This window comes from Xyrauchen texanus, chromosome 28 (assembly GCF_025860055.1).
Source record: "Xyrauchen texanus isolate HMW12.3.18 chromosome 28, RBS_HiC_50CHRs, whole genome shotgun sequence".
Taxonomy (NCBI): domain Eukaryota; kingdom Metazoa; phylum Chordata; class Actinopteri; order Cypriniformes; family Catostomidae; genus Xyrauchen; species Xyrauchen texanus.
The window spans coordinates 12,854,820-12,869,000 of record NC_068303.1 but is presented as its reverse complement, the minus strand read 5'-3'; the positions used below and the strand labels follow the sequence as shown (position 1 = coordinate 12,869,000).

Below are 14,181 nucleotides of genomic sequence, written 5' to 3'. Positions count from 1 at the left end.
AGGGACTGGTCTCTAAGAGAAGGACATTCAGCTGCAACATTCAACAGCAGTATTGAAAACAAGACTTAGGGAATTTAAGGGAGGATTTGCTAATGATCAGGTTTTGGATCAGTTCTTGGAGGAACAAGAACCTGAAAAAGAGCAAAACTTTGGTCAAGACCATTCTGGATATCACAACAGTTTGTATATTCTTGTTCTCTTAGTTGTTTGCTATTATTAATGAATATGTGTATGTATTAAAGCTCTCCGTTGAGGTTTGGAGTAAATAGATCAGTCTCTTGTCATCAGCACTTTGTGTAATCTCTGGATTTGCGTAGCTCTTCACCCCATTGCCTGCTGGAGATTCCCTATACCTCCCCCACCACTACTGACAATCTGGGCAAACCCCCCAGCTTTCGTCACGCGAATGATCACGGCCCAGTTACCACGGAGACCCAGCTGACAGGTGCTACATTGGTGGACAGTTCTGCAGTCTCTGACCTGCTGATCTATGTACCTCAGCCAACCGTGAGATCAGGAAGTCAAGATGAAATGGCTGTAACCAGGTCTCAAGGTAACGCAGGTGGGCAGGAAGGACGTGGGGCCATGGCCCCACTTTGGAGGTCCATGCTGTCCAAAAGTAGCCCCCTGTACCGTGACTCGCTCTTCTCCTTCTCTCTGTGGGAATTGCAGGTGCAGAAGAGAGAGTTGGCCATTCTCAAGAAGCAGACAGAAAGGGAAAAAAAAGCCCTGCACAGGGAGTTGGAGAAGTAAGATATCTAAATGTCTTTTAAAGGTGCTGGTTTCACAATCTATAGGAAGACAATCTGTATCACCTAAGAAAGTTACTTTTATGTTCCACTGTGTATGAAAAAATTGTGTAGAAAAAGAGACAAAGAGACATTGATGCAACTATGTATATTGTTTATTATTTAGGATATACAGTGAGGTCCCCATGTCCACAAGTCTGAGACCACATGTGAAAATGCTTCTGTTTTCCATTATTTCTAATATTATACAAAAAGTTCTGTTGTAATTTATGTGAAAAGATTAATTGAAAAATATACTGTGAATTACATGAATATCAAAATATCTTTGGTATGTCCTCATTTTGCTTTAATCACAGCATGCACTCAAGCTGGCATGGACGAAACCTTAGGTACAAGAAGCTTACAGTATATAATCAATGGCAAATATTTGCTTACATTTGATTAGTGATCTAGAAATACTGCACAAACTTAAACAACTCTCATTTGTCTACATTCATATTTTTTCTTTGTTTTTAATCTTAAAAGTTAAAAAAGATTTTTAATGTGGTTTATAAAAGAAAAGTGGAGAAAGAGCACATGTGAAGGACATGATGCAGACACTAGTGGGATTGTGTGTGTGTGTGCGTGCGTGCGTGCGTTTTGGCCTCTGCTCAAGACAAAACAAAAACAGGTCCTAATTAGTCCAGCATGGAATGTATTGTGGGTACAAAATTAGCCTAATGCACTGCATGCAGGACACGTTTGGCACATGCCAAACACCGAGTATGATGCAAATTTGCATTTATAACCCAATTTGGATACAGGTGCATGAAAGTTTACAATCAGGTTGAGTGCATACTGTATATATTGAGAATTACCCTTTCATATTCTGACAATAGATTTATAATCATACATATCTAAATGTCTCTTGATTTAGGAAGATGTGAAGTGTTTTCTGTTTACATTAATGGTAATTAACGGCTTCACGATTCACTTTTCAGGTGCACAATGTGTTCATGAAACTACAAACCTGTCTCTCTAATCTTTCTCTCTTACACACACACACACACACATATACAGTATATATATACATATACTGTGACATACTGTGGTCCCTTATTAGTATCTCATGGCAGATAAATTATGATTCGTTTCAATGTAATGCTTACAGTGCTAAATGTCATCTGTCCTTTCATCTCTCCTGTCCCTTCATCTTCGCAGGCTGAGTAAGGAGCTACAACAGAAAAACAAACTCATCGAGTCGCTATGTTCTAAACTCGACCAGCAACAACCACGATCAGAAACGCCTGCTAGCAGCCAGGCGCTGTCAGAGGCCACAGACCAATCAGACAGGACTTCTTTTATGTCAGATGACCCTGGCTCAAACAATGAGGATCTGGAGATGTGCTCCGAACTAGATGCTGCCAGTGAATATGGCAGAGAGCACGCTACAAGAAGTGTCACAGGTTTATAACCAAATAAACATAGACATATACTAGAGCTGTCGACATTAACTGTTAACGCATGCGATTAATTTATTCACTTGTGTTTACTTTGTGAACACGTTGTGTTGTGCTTCTGTCTTACTGGACAATTCGGGTAAAGTATCATTATTTGGAAAGAGCCAGCGCTAAAATCAAAACAAGACCATTTTTGCAAGCGCTTTTCATGTGGAGTTCAAAGCATTGAGAATCATGTAAATGGAGCTTCATGATTGCTGTAGCAAATGGATAGCCATGTGTGATGAGGAGCAGGGCGTGGCCGGGCCGTGAGGTTGCACGCCTGGCGCTGGCATGAGGATGCATACCAGGAGGTGGATAAGGGCGAGCCGGAGACACCAGTGAGGGAAAGAGAGAGATGCACGAAGCTGTGTGTGTGTGCGCATATTTGTTTGATTTGCAGTTTTATGTTGACTGTTCAGCTGGTTCCTGCCTCCTCCTTGCCCATTGTAATAACCTTGTTACACCAATGTGGCAAATCAGGTTCTCAATGTGGAAAGGTGTTTAATAAACACTTTTCAGTGTATAGCAGAACAAAAACACGTACTGCTTTGCATCCAGCTATGTATAAATATAAAGACACTCACACAGACAGGATTTGTTCATCTCTCTCTCTCTCTCTCTTCCTCACTGCCGTCTACGGCTCGTCCTTTTTTCCCTCCCGGCTGATTAGGATGATTCAGCGCCAGGCATGCGTCCTCATGGCCCGGCCACGCCCTCCTCCTCATCACACTCCTCTCTCTCTCTCTCTCTCTCTCACATACATACACACACACACACACACACTGTCGTCTCATGTTCCTCCTTATCCCCCTCCCGGCTGATTACGATGATTCAGCACCAGGCAAGCGTCCTCATGGCCCGGCCACGCCCACCTCCTCATCACTATCGTCTCTCTCTCTCTCTCTTTCTCTCTCTCTCTCTCACACACACTGTCGTCTCTTGTTCTTCCTTAACCCCCTCCTGGCTGATTAGGATGTTTCAGTGCTGGGCGTGCGTTCTCAAGGCCCGGCCACGCACTCCTCCTCATCACACTCGCCCCTCTCTTTCTCTCTCAAACTGCAGCACCGGCTCCACACTATCCCTCTCCCAGCTGATTGCAAACATTCTCCCCCAGCCATCCCTCATCACTCGGCCACGCTCCACCACTCCCCACACCATGATTACTGTGATATTTTGGAGGGTGAAGTTTAAGAGATTTAATGCCCATTGCAGTTCATACGCAAACTACGGCGACTAGCTATTTCAATTAGTCAACTTCTAAATGACACTTTGGTAAATGTTTAATGTTATTTTAATTGGTGCAGTTTAGTTAATTCCTGTCTTTATGCTGTGAAATGCTTTGGAAACTAAATTAACTATTTATAGAGTCAAATTTCAGCACATTCAAAATCTGCAATAAATCGCGATTAACTATGAAAAATCATGCTATTAATCGAGATTAAATATTTTAATCAACTGACAGCACTAATATATACACATGCATATATACACAGTTCATTTTTAGAATTGTGTGCTTTGTGTGAACACATTCAGATCATTCATCATTCATCATTCTCCATCTATTTGTTTTTCAGACTCACAAAGTCGTAGAAGCCCAGCCTCATTACGTCCATCCAACCCTCCATCCATTACATCCTCTCTCAGCAATCAGTCCTCCAACACCTGTCCCAGCATACACTGTACACCTCACAGACCATTGAAAACCCAAGCACAGACAGGTAGGAAGAGATCATAGTTCAGTCAGTAGTTTACACAGATATGAAGCATTTCTCATAACAATGTTGAAATTCTGTCGTTATTTACTCTCCTCGTGTTTTGCCATTTTTGTAGTTGTCCATATGACTTTTAAAAATAACAACGTATAGAACAATATGAGTTTTTCTATATGATAATTTTCTAAATGAATGTTACATGAATATAATTATTATAATTTGTTTAGCTGTTTTTAGGCATTTATGTCTTAAATATATGTGGCTCTTTCTCTATGTTTCCTCCCATCAGGCCTCTCTGCTGGTCCTATGTCCAGCTCCCTTTCCTTCTCCACCTCCCCCTACTGTCTCCTCAACCCCTTATCTCAAATGTCCTCTCAACATTTGTTTGATTCTAAAACTCATCCTTTGAGAACCCATCACCACTATGGTGGGGGATTCTCAGTGGCAGAGGTTCACCAAGAGCTTCAAATGCTCCAGAGACAGCTGGGAAACAGTGAGCGTGCATTTGAGTGTGAACCACTGAGTGACTAAAACTAATTCTGTCATTTAAATTTTGTACTACAGGCAACATCTGAACCCTTATTTGGATTAATGCTGTTGCAGATAGTAAACTATAATGTAAAGTTTTTTAAAGCAAACCTCAGTTATGAATGCATTATATAATCATTGAATATAGATATTTGTAACAGGGTAAAAGAGAAATGAGGCGAAAACCGGTTTGACAATATAAATAACAATTTAATGATGAATTAAAACATAAAGACAAAACATAAACACATACAGGGCAGCTGCCTGTAGCTCTCTCTCTCCCGAACCTTTATCCATCTCGTCGGCTTGATTAGCCAGGTTAGAGGCTTTGCGTCCGTCATCACGGCCCGGCCCCGCCCTACATCTTGCCACAAGATTATATCCCTAATATATGTTACTCCTTTATGTGCATGATGCTGAGGATGTATTTAGGTGATTTGGAAATTCACATTTTGAATGTGAATGTGTGGTGTGTTTTTAACCGGAGATGAGCTTAAATTTTCAATCTCAATCTTCTATTTCAATGACACCTAATGGCAAAGTAATTGTTGCAGGAGAAAAGGTGATAAATTGAGATATAACTCTTGAACACTTGAAAAGTGTAAATCTGAAGTCAAAAGTATAAGTCTTAACTTTAAATATTGGACTAAATATCTGGTCAATATTGTAATATTGGTAGAATTGACCAGTCGTTTTAATTTCATTGATCAGAATTTTATTTTACACTCCTACATTTTCAGAGGATACTGAGTGAACATTCTTTGACTTGCATTTGCATCTTCAACCCCTCCTACATTTACTTCGCTCTCCTTTTCTTTTCTTTTATTAACAGCATTTAGATCATAGCTATGATTCAGTTTCTATACTCTCAATTTTACACCCTTTTCATTAATATTTGTTTTTCTTATCCCTATATAGGCTATCATGGTCCTCAAGTCCAACCTCTGCCTGGATTTCCACTGGGCTCCCACACTCAGCCAGATCCTATCGGCTTACACCCTCTACCCCATCATGCCTTTGAACAGTCACCTCTAAGCAGCCAACACGCTAGTCCTTCTATGAAATCAGGGGTGAGCATCCTGGAGAGCAGTGCAATGTGGGATATTAAGTGTGGCCCGAAACCGTTAAGACCAGGCCCGTATGGAGATGTGTGCTCTGGTTCTTCAGGATATAAGTCATGCCATACAGGTACTGCTCTCTGGATTCCTCAGGCTTAATTGTAAAGCTGAAAGATTGTAATGTTGTCAAAAGTCTAATACAGTGTGTGAACTTGCCTTCAAGTTGTTTTGGAATGTAAAGTAAATGCTATATATGGCAATTCTGTTAACTTAGCTCTGTGTAGAGTGTACAAACATGTGTATATGATATATGTTTTGGTAATCCTCTTCTCCTGCTCTTTTAATACTGTACTGTAGGTGCCGACTTGATGGAGGAGCACCTTAGGGAGATTCGGACTCTCAGACAGCGTCTAGAAGACTCTATCCGGACCAACGACCGTCTGAGAAAACAGCTGGAGGAGAAACTGGCCTCTTCTGCACAAAATGGAGGTTAGAGATAATGAAAATTGTCCTGCAGCGTGACATGCTTATTGTTATTATACATTATTTGAGAAACTTAATGTAATAGTTCTATTTTTAAAAATAACGTTTCAGTGCAGGACCATTTAAAATAGTGAAGGCAAAATGGTGTTAAAAAAGAAAAAAAAGAAATGATGACCAGTCACATCACCAAAAATATACACTTTCACTTGTATATTCATATGAATTTTAACCTAAAATGTCAGCTTCTCTTATGCAATAAGCTGTAATATTTGTACTCATATACTGTATATATTTGCTTGTATACGTCATATTTTTTTATGTTTATTTAATTGTCATTAAAAGTTTAAAATTGATCTTAACCTTCTCTTACAATTCACTAGCTGGTGGAGCACCCACTAACATCTACATCCAGGGGCTTGATTCAGTTGGTCAGCTGTCCAGTGAGATTCGAGTGCTGAAAGAGGACAATCACGCCCTACAGAACCAACTCCAGCAGGCCAGGACAGGTAAGGACATAGTCTTGTTGTGTTCATAAGGAACTTTAGCAGCAGTATTATACACCATTGATCATGTATATTTTCCCTTTGATATCGGCATGAGCCCTGAGAAGTTTTCCACCCTCCTGCAGATGGCAGTAAGGAGATAGATCGGCTGAGAGAAGCGGTTCTGTCTGGGCGTGGCCAGTTGAAGCAGGCTGAGCTAGAGGCGGACAGGTGCGCAGATCAATGCAGAAGACTGCAGGCTAAAATCAGAGAACAGGATCAGGCAATACTGCAGCTCAAACAAGAGAGACAGAATAGCCTGGACAACAACACCAGGTACAGTGCGACTACAATGTGTGTTTGTGCCCTCTCGAAAACAATGTTAACAATGAATATAGCAGACAGTATTGAACAATGTATATGTTAATGCATCTGTAAACAGGCTACAGCATGAAGTAATTGTTCTCCAGCAGCAGTTATGTGAGAGTCAGCGACTAGTGCATACTCTGCAGTGTGAACTACAAGTGTACCAGAGAGTCTGTGGTACTACTGAGAGCAGCACAGGTAAGATACACATCAACAATACAACAGGATACAAAATGATAATTAGGATTGACGCACTTATATTTCGCTCTCTTCTCTCTTAGGCTCAGGGTTGAGTTTGACCTTCGACCTACGAGAGTCTAACATACATTTGTTGGAGCAGCAGTTGAGAGAGAGGCTGGACCAGTGTATGCCCCACCCCTCAGCCAGGAAACAGCTCTTCCATGGTGAGACAACTAATTAGCATATAATCAAAAGTTTCTCATGACTTTCAAACACAAAACCGCTTTTCAGTAATGTAAGAAAAAGCATGGATTAACTGTACTGTACCTTCAACTGTTTCACTTGAATTGAAAAACAAATGGTGCATATGAACAATCTGAAAAGTGAGGGGGCATTATAAATCTTATCAGCTTGGCTCATGAATATTAATTAGGTAATTTAACACCCCATTAGTAGTCCTGATCTGCTGAAAGGTATCCATTGTAGGATTACCGCTTACTGCTTGCATGTTGAATCGGTCCACTGCCAGTGCAACCATTTGGCTTAGACTTCAGCTTCATTTTAAAGCTGTTGTTTTATCAGTGGGCTATTCAATTTCTCTGCATCGTGACCAATCAAAATGAAATTATTGAAATACATTCAGTATACAGATACTGTATGGATTTACAATAGTTGCAATGCCCTTGCACATGTTTTTTCTGTCTTTTATAGACCAGTCTCCATCTCCTCCCGTACGAGATACAGGGTTCTCCAGCCCTGCTTCACCAGCCGTGGAACTAGATAACCAGAAGTATTTTGCTAGTGGTAAGACTTTTATATAAAACACTGCTGCTATGTGGCCACAGTAGCAGAAAAACCTTGGCACTTAATCAACTCCAAGTCACAGAAAACGTAATAATCAATATGTGCCACATACAACCATGCACCTCTAATGTAAACATTCATATCTCTTGATAAGACCCATCTAAGCCTGTCTCTGAAGGTCTAGATGGTGAGGCCCCTGAGGGCTCCTTTGCCTGCAGAACTGGACGTCATGTGATTGGCCATGTGGATGATTTCAGGGCTTTACAACAGCAGCTACTGGAAGGGAAGGTGGTTATCCGCAAGATGGAGACAGCACTGCAATCCATCACAGAACATGACCTACCGGAGGTCAGTATGATGACTGCTGTATGATTTAAAGGGATAGTTCAACCAAAAATTTAAATTCTCTCACTCTCATGCCATCCCAGATGTGTATGATTTCTTTCTTCTGCTGAACACAAACAAAACATTTTAGAAGAATAAGCATAAAAGTAATCCATACGACTACAGTGGTTAAATCTGTATCTTCACAAGCGATATGATAGGTGTTGGTGAGAAACAGGTCAATATTTAATTAATTTGTTACTATAATATTTCATCCCTGCCGTGTGGCGTTGATGTGAAATGGCATGAGGGTGAGTAAACGATGAGAGATTTTTTTATTTTAGGGTGAACTATCCCTTTAAAATGAAGGCAAACCTGTTTGAATGACTTCGTCTTTATTGTTAACTATGTCTGTTTTAAAATTATTTCCTGTTATTTACATTTTGGTTACATTAAATGTCCGTATACCACAGTTTTTAATTAAATAAATGCATTGCTGACAATTTATAATTCATTAGTAAGCAAAAATTATGCTTAACAGATTCAGAAGTTGATGTTCAAAGTAGAAATATTGAAGTTCAAAGAAAAAAAATCGCTTTAAATTATATATATAAATGTTTTCATATTTGAATCAAATAGTAACTTCTTAAGCTTAAATTTCTTCTACTTTCATATTGTTGTACTGGTCATCTTATTACAAGGTTTGAATATTCAAACTGAAATTTAATGCACAATTTCTTTCTCTCTCTCTGCAGGACTATATGAGGAACTTGATCACCAGCACTAAAACATTGAAGCAGATTCTGGAGGAGACATGCTCTCTCTTAAGAATGTTCTGGAGGGCAGCTCTGCCCAGCAGTGATGCCTCTGCCCAGCAGTTTAAAAAGGTTAATATGTTGTATGAACCTATTGCATGCTGGTGTTGTTTATGACCTTATTGCGAATGTAATCCTGTATGCCATATTGTCAGTAGCCAACTGGCAGGAAGAGGCATGTTTAATGAATGTTTCTGTGTCTCTATAGGAGCAGTCTCTGAGAAAGGAGGTTGTCTCACTTAGGTGTAAGCTGTCCGAACAAGAGCAGCTTCTCAGGCACACTGTAGAGAACCTGAGGGCCTCCAGTCGCACTAAAGACAGCATGGAGCAATTCATTGTCAGTCAACGTGAGTGATGCCTCATTCCTCTCGCCTTTTATTTCATTCTTTTATTTTTTTTATTTTGTGTATTTTGCTTAATAGAGCTTTCGCTTTTGACAAAGGTTATTTTTGTGGATGGGTATATATACAGTAAAAAAGCATATCAATTATATAAAGTTACGTTATCTTTTTTTATTGTCAGTCTCAAGAACACGAGATGTGCTGAAACAGGCTCGCTCAAATCTAGAGGTGAGTAAATTATATTATGCATGCCTCATCTATTAAGCAGTTTTTATACAACCTCTGGCATGTAAAACAAGTTTCCCCAGTCACACAACAAATATGTGTAGCCCAAATTATTTTTCAGCATTCGATTGCTTTTAGCTGAATAGACATTTGTATCAAAACTATTAATGGCTCTGTTTCCTCTTCCTTATTGTGTTATTTTCCTTCTCTTTACTCAATCTCAATGCCTTCTGAGTTATTCCAGAACAATGAACTCAAGATTGCCTCTCTAGGCTGCACCCCTGTTCCTTCATCCTTCTATTCCTTCTCCGCCACTCCTTCTTGGTCTACTAGAGGTACTGCTCAGGCCTTCTTTGTCTGGGCAGAAGTGTGTGCTTGTAATCTGTGTGTTAGTGTGTATGCATGTGTTTGTCTTGCAATGTGTGCCTGCCATCTTGCTTGGCATAGCCAGATTTTGGACAAAGTCTGGTCCACATTGCAGCTTATTCTGGCCAAAAGCCACCCATTTAGGAAGGAGTTTTCTTCCGGACATGGAACTTAAAAGGTTTTACCCTTTTGACCAATTAATTTGTTTGACTTTTTTATTATGTTTCCAGGCATTTGTGATTTAAAAAAAATATATTTGGACCGATTGGCAAATTAATCATGTCGACCGATTTGTGAACCCTTTCGATTAATTCATTGAAAAGAACCGAAATAATTGAGAGAATGGTTCACTGACAAATCGTACACCACTATGGCATGCAAGCAACAGGGGCGAAGCCAGAAGTTTTTCACAGGGATTGCCGGGCAGGGGCCAGCGATCAGTCTGTGGTGGCACAGACATTTTCGGGCAGTACAAGTTAAGTCTTGTGCTCAATTACGGCAATTGTGAGTGGGGTGGCCAGTGGGTTGGCCACCCCTGGCCACCGCCTAGCTCTGCCACTGCCAAGCAAATTTCCTCTACACAAGAGTAATATCTAGCTCATTGAATATTTTAGCGGAGAGAAGAAAAAAAAAAAAAAAAAAAAATCACACACATTCATTATAAAAATTTCCTTGAATTTCAATTTTTTTATTTTCCATGAATTTTTCAGACCTATGAAACACAATTTAAAAATTCCCAGATATTTCCAGGTTTTCCATGACCTTGGAAACCCTGAAATTACAAAAGTGCAATAAAGAGGTGTCCTCAAGTCACTATCACTCCAAAGTTTCTCAAAATCTTGAATACCATTCAATGTTCTGAACCTCGCAAATTTTTCCCAGGAGACTGATAAAACTAAAAGTTGACAAATCAATCAGTGCCGATTGTTGCGTTTTGGAACGATTTTTTATCTGCAAAAAGCTATGTTGATGGTTGCCTATAGTTTTCTTTCCACCTGGATGCTCTGCAGCTGGCGCTGGAGGATTCTATCGTTAAAACAGCTTGGTTCTGCAGAATAACATTGCTGCAGAACCATTGCTTTGTTGGCATTGCCATGCATTCTCTCGTCTTATCTGTCGGTTGGCTTGAGCGCATAATGCCATAATGTCTGTGCAATGTGCACTTGTGCCATTCGGGTGTTTGTGTCTTGTCAGAGTACGTGGTTTTGTTTCTGTTTGGACTCGTGTCTCAGTCCTCCATCATAACCCGGCTAATTGCAATGTTTGAGTAGTGCTTTTACTAGTCAAATATTTAAAGCTGAATGAGTACTCGATTAATCGATGACTCGTGCACATCCCTAATATATATATATATATATATATATATATATATATATGTAAATGTGTGTCGTTTTTAAAAACTATTGATAGATGAATCAGTTATAGTCCTTTTCCACAGTTATCGGAATCAGCAAAATCCACTATCTAGATAAAAATCTATCCTCCCTGACTTCTGGAGACTGCATAGGATCCATCCAAATCAGATTGAAACTGGAGATTTTAGGCAGCTCTTTCCATTTTGCAATAAAAACATTCATCAGATGGACTGTGTATGGTCTGATGCTGTGATGGTGCGACCTGAAAACATTGTCCTCTCTTTGCCCAGAGTGAAATTAAACAACTTGTTTATCTTGTTTCATTTGTCTCTAAATAATGAATGTCATTTTTGCTGTGTCCTCTATTGGCCAGACACAGTGAAGGATTATTGTGACTGTAAATTCTTTATGTAATATCCTAATGACTATTCCTGTCCTCCTATGCTCAGGTGAGGTCACAGGAGTCTCGATCAAACATGCCCCCTCTCTTGGTTGGAATATCATGACCCCTAACGCTCAGGATCAGCACAAAATGAGGAGCGATAGACAGCGCCTTCTAGAGGTGTCCTGCAGAACAGACTCAAGACTTGGTGTTGCCGTGTCCTCCTGAGGTTTTAGATTAATTCACCCTAAAAAACACAAGGGATATCCAGAATTATTTTAATGTTACACTGTTCTCAGAGAGATGTATTATTTGTGTGATGCATTCAAGATAAAGTTAAGAGTGTCCAACTGTATGTATGTACTTTATGTAATGTGTTGGAAAGCCAAAGCATTTTACTTTTCATGCAAATGATATCTCTCAAAGTTATAGATGACATCAAGTAGATTCATGTTATAGACATTTGAATTTCAAATCAAGTCTTTAAACAAAGTAGCATCTTGTGGGTTTCTGTTTGCTGTTAAGGTTTATGTCGAACCAGCAACACTAATAATGTGCAATTATAATACTACTGTGCTACCAGCCTGACCTTCTACATGGTTGTGTAACCCCAGGGATGAGCTAAAGACCGATGGTGCAATAACACTTTAATGAACCTGTTACTATAGTCTTGAAATGGGAATATCCCAATAAGAGATATTTTATGTTACTGCCAAAGTATGAGTCTGTTGCTTTTTATGTGCTAACTTTCTACAGTATTTTGACCATGTCATCATAATGGGTGTGTGTGTGTGGGGGGTTCTTTAACTTTTTTCTTTTTTTAAATTACCTTTGGGTTTTGGTCCAAAACAAGTCCGTGTTTTATATTTTAATTTGCTGTATCAGCTTTTCCTGATGGACCAGTTTACTTTTGTTCTTGTTTCTTTTCCCTTTTTTATATTCTTTTAATTAATTTTTTCTTTCTCCTTTTTTAGTATTCCTTTTATTTTTTCTATTTCCTTTTCTTTTATTGGTCCTTTTCTTTTTATTATTGACATGCAAAGTCTTTTAATTAGTTTTCATGAGATAAAAAAGAATCACTTGAATGCCACAATATCTCACTACTGCATTAAATTATAATTTTGTTAGACATTGCAGACAGTTTTGCAGAATCTGTTGATTTGTTCTAACTGTATGTGGGGTTGAAAGATCACATTGTGAAAAACTTAAAGGCTATCACATGCAGTATTTCGGTAGTTCACAACAATGCAATATGTCCTGGGGATTCTGATCTGGTGCCATGATGTTTTGCTCTGTATATGATGTGTTCATGAGCTCTTTATGAGAAGCTTGTTTATGGCTATCAATAGGTCAGGCATGCTACAACAAAAAATGTATGTTGACAAAGGAGAACACAAAAATAAGTGTGGGGTTTGGCTAATTTAAGTCAATCTTGCACTTTCTCTGTCTTTTTGACAATACATTTTATTACATTTTTCTTTTCATTTTCAGTTGTTTTAAGATATAGGCAGCAATACAATTTGTTTCGAAATTTCTCATTTTAAAGTAATGTAAATTGAGTAATGCGTGTGCATTTCAAGAAAAGGTATGCAACAGAAAATTCGAAACTAAAACTAAAAAAGGGAAAATATAATAAAAAGGCAATTTATACACATAAGATTCATTGCATATTTTTCAACTTTGCTGGATAATTTATCACTCTTCTTTACGTCATGCATCTCATTGACTAAACTTCTCTGTAGCTCACAATTACTTCAATATACTGTATTAACCTCCTTAGTCTTAAAGATAAATATTCTTCATTAATTTTTGCTCCACATTAATTTGGCTTTATCAGATTACTACTTCATCTTAATGTCTCTGGAACAGCAGATGGCACAAACATTCACTCCACATTAAGTTTTATCACCAGAGTAACATATTACTGTACAGGGATAGTTTTCTCATTATTTGCTCACCCTCATGTCATCCTAGATGTGTATGACTTAAGACATTCTTCTGCTGAACACAAAGATTTTTAGAAGAATATCTCAGCTCACAATGTCCTCTCAATGCAAGTGAATGGTGACCAAAACTTTGAAGGTCCAAAAATCACATTAAGACAGCACAAAGTTTCATAGTAAAAAATTACTTACGTATTGATCTATTTCTCACACACATATCACTTCTGAAGATATGGATTTAACAACTGGAGTTGCATTGTATGGACCTACAGAGCTGGGATATTCTTCCCATGTTTTTTTTTATTTTTCTCTCAGATGGCTGCTTATGAAGTCTAATTGAATCTAAATACAATCTGAGACACAAGGAGAAATTCAGCTCTGGCATCAAGAGTTAGGATGTGTAAGTCAGTCAGACATCTTTCCTCAGGTCTTTAATCGTTTGTCATTTGTTATACAATATGTTTAGGGTGGCTTTTTATTTTGCCCTTCACACTGTAACTTTTCTATTATTTTAACATATTTAGAAGAAAGCAAACTATTGTTCTATAATATCTGTAAAAATGTGCAATAAAACAGATCACAACCAA

General features: G+C 38.7%; 1 protein-coding gene across 5 annotated transcripts; it reads left to right on the top strand.

Annotated features, from left to right (window-relative positions):
- Window positions 1-199: 199 nt before the first annotated feature.
- Window positions 200-14,171, top strand: LOC127621905 (myomegalin-like). 5 transcript variants are annotated; one of them, XM_052095698.1, is made up of 17 exons: window positions 200-749; window positions 1,950-2,194; window positions 3,805-3,948; window positions 4,232-4,435; window positions 5,389-5,658; window positions 5,886-6,017; window positions 6,392-6,517; window positions 6,640-6,829; window positions 6,936-7,057; window positions 7,141-7,263; window positions 7,751-7,843; window positions 7,998-8,191; window positions 8,923-9,054; window positions 9,191-9,329; window positions 9,505-9,551; window positions 9,793-9,883; window positions 11,719-14,171. In XM_052095698.1, exons 1-17 carry the CDS (start codon window positions 532-534, stop codon window positions 11,877-11,879), a joined length of 2,631 nt encoding a protein of 876 aa, XP_051951658.1. In that variant the 5' UTR covers window positions 200-531; the 3' UTR covers window positions 11,880-14,171. The 5 variants fall into 5 exon arrangements, with proteins under 5 accessions (XP_051951658.1, XP_051951660.1, XP_051951659.1 ...); XM_052095699.1 differs by having other exon boundaries at window positions 202-749; window positions 8,022-8,191; XM_052095700.1 differs by lacking the exon at window positions 9,793-9,883 and having other exon boundaries at window positions 201-749.
- The last annotated feature ends 10 nt before the right edge of the window (window positions 14,172-14,181 follow it).

Excerpts from the sequence above, each read along its gene's own strand:
- LOC127621905 (XM_052095698.1), top strand. The coding sequence starts at position 532 with ATGGCTGTAACCAGGTCTCAAGGTAACGCAGGTGGGCAGGAAGGACGT. Across the intron at positions 750-1,949 it reads CTGCACAGGGAGTTGGAGAA|GCTGAGTAAGGAGCTACAAC; the intron begins GTAAGATATCTA and ends TCATCTTCGCAG. Across the intron at positions 6,518-6,639 it reads ACTCCAGCAGGCCAGGACAG|ATGGCAGTAAGGAGATAGAT; the intron begins GTAAGGACATAG and ends ACCCTCCTGCAG.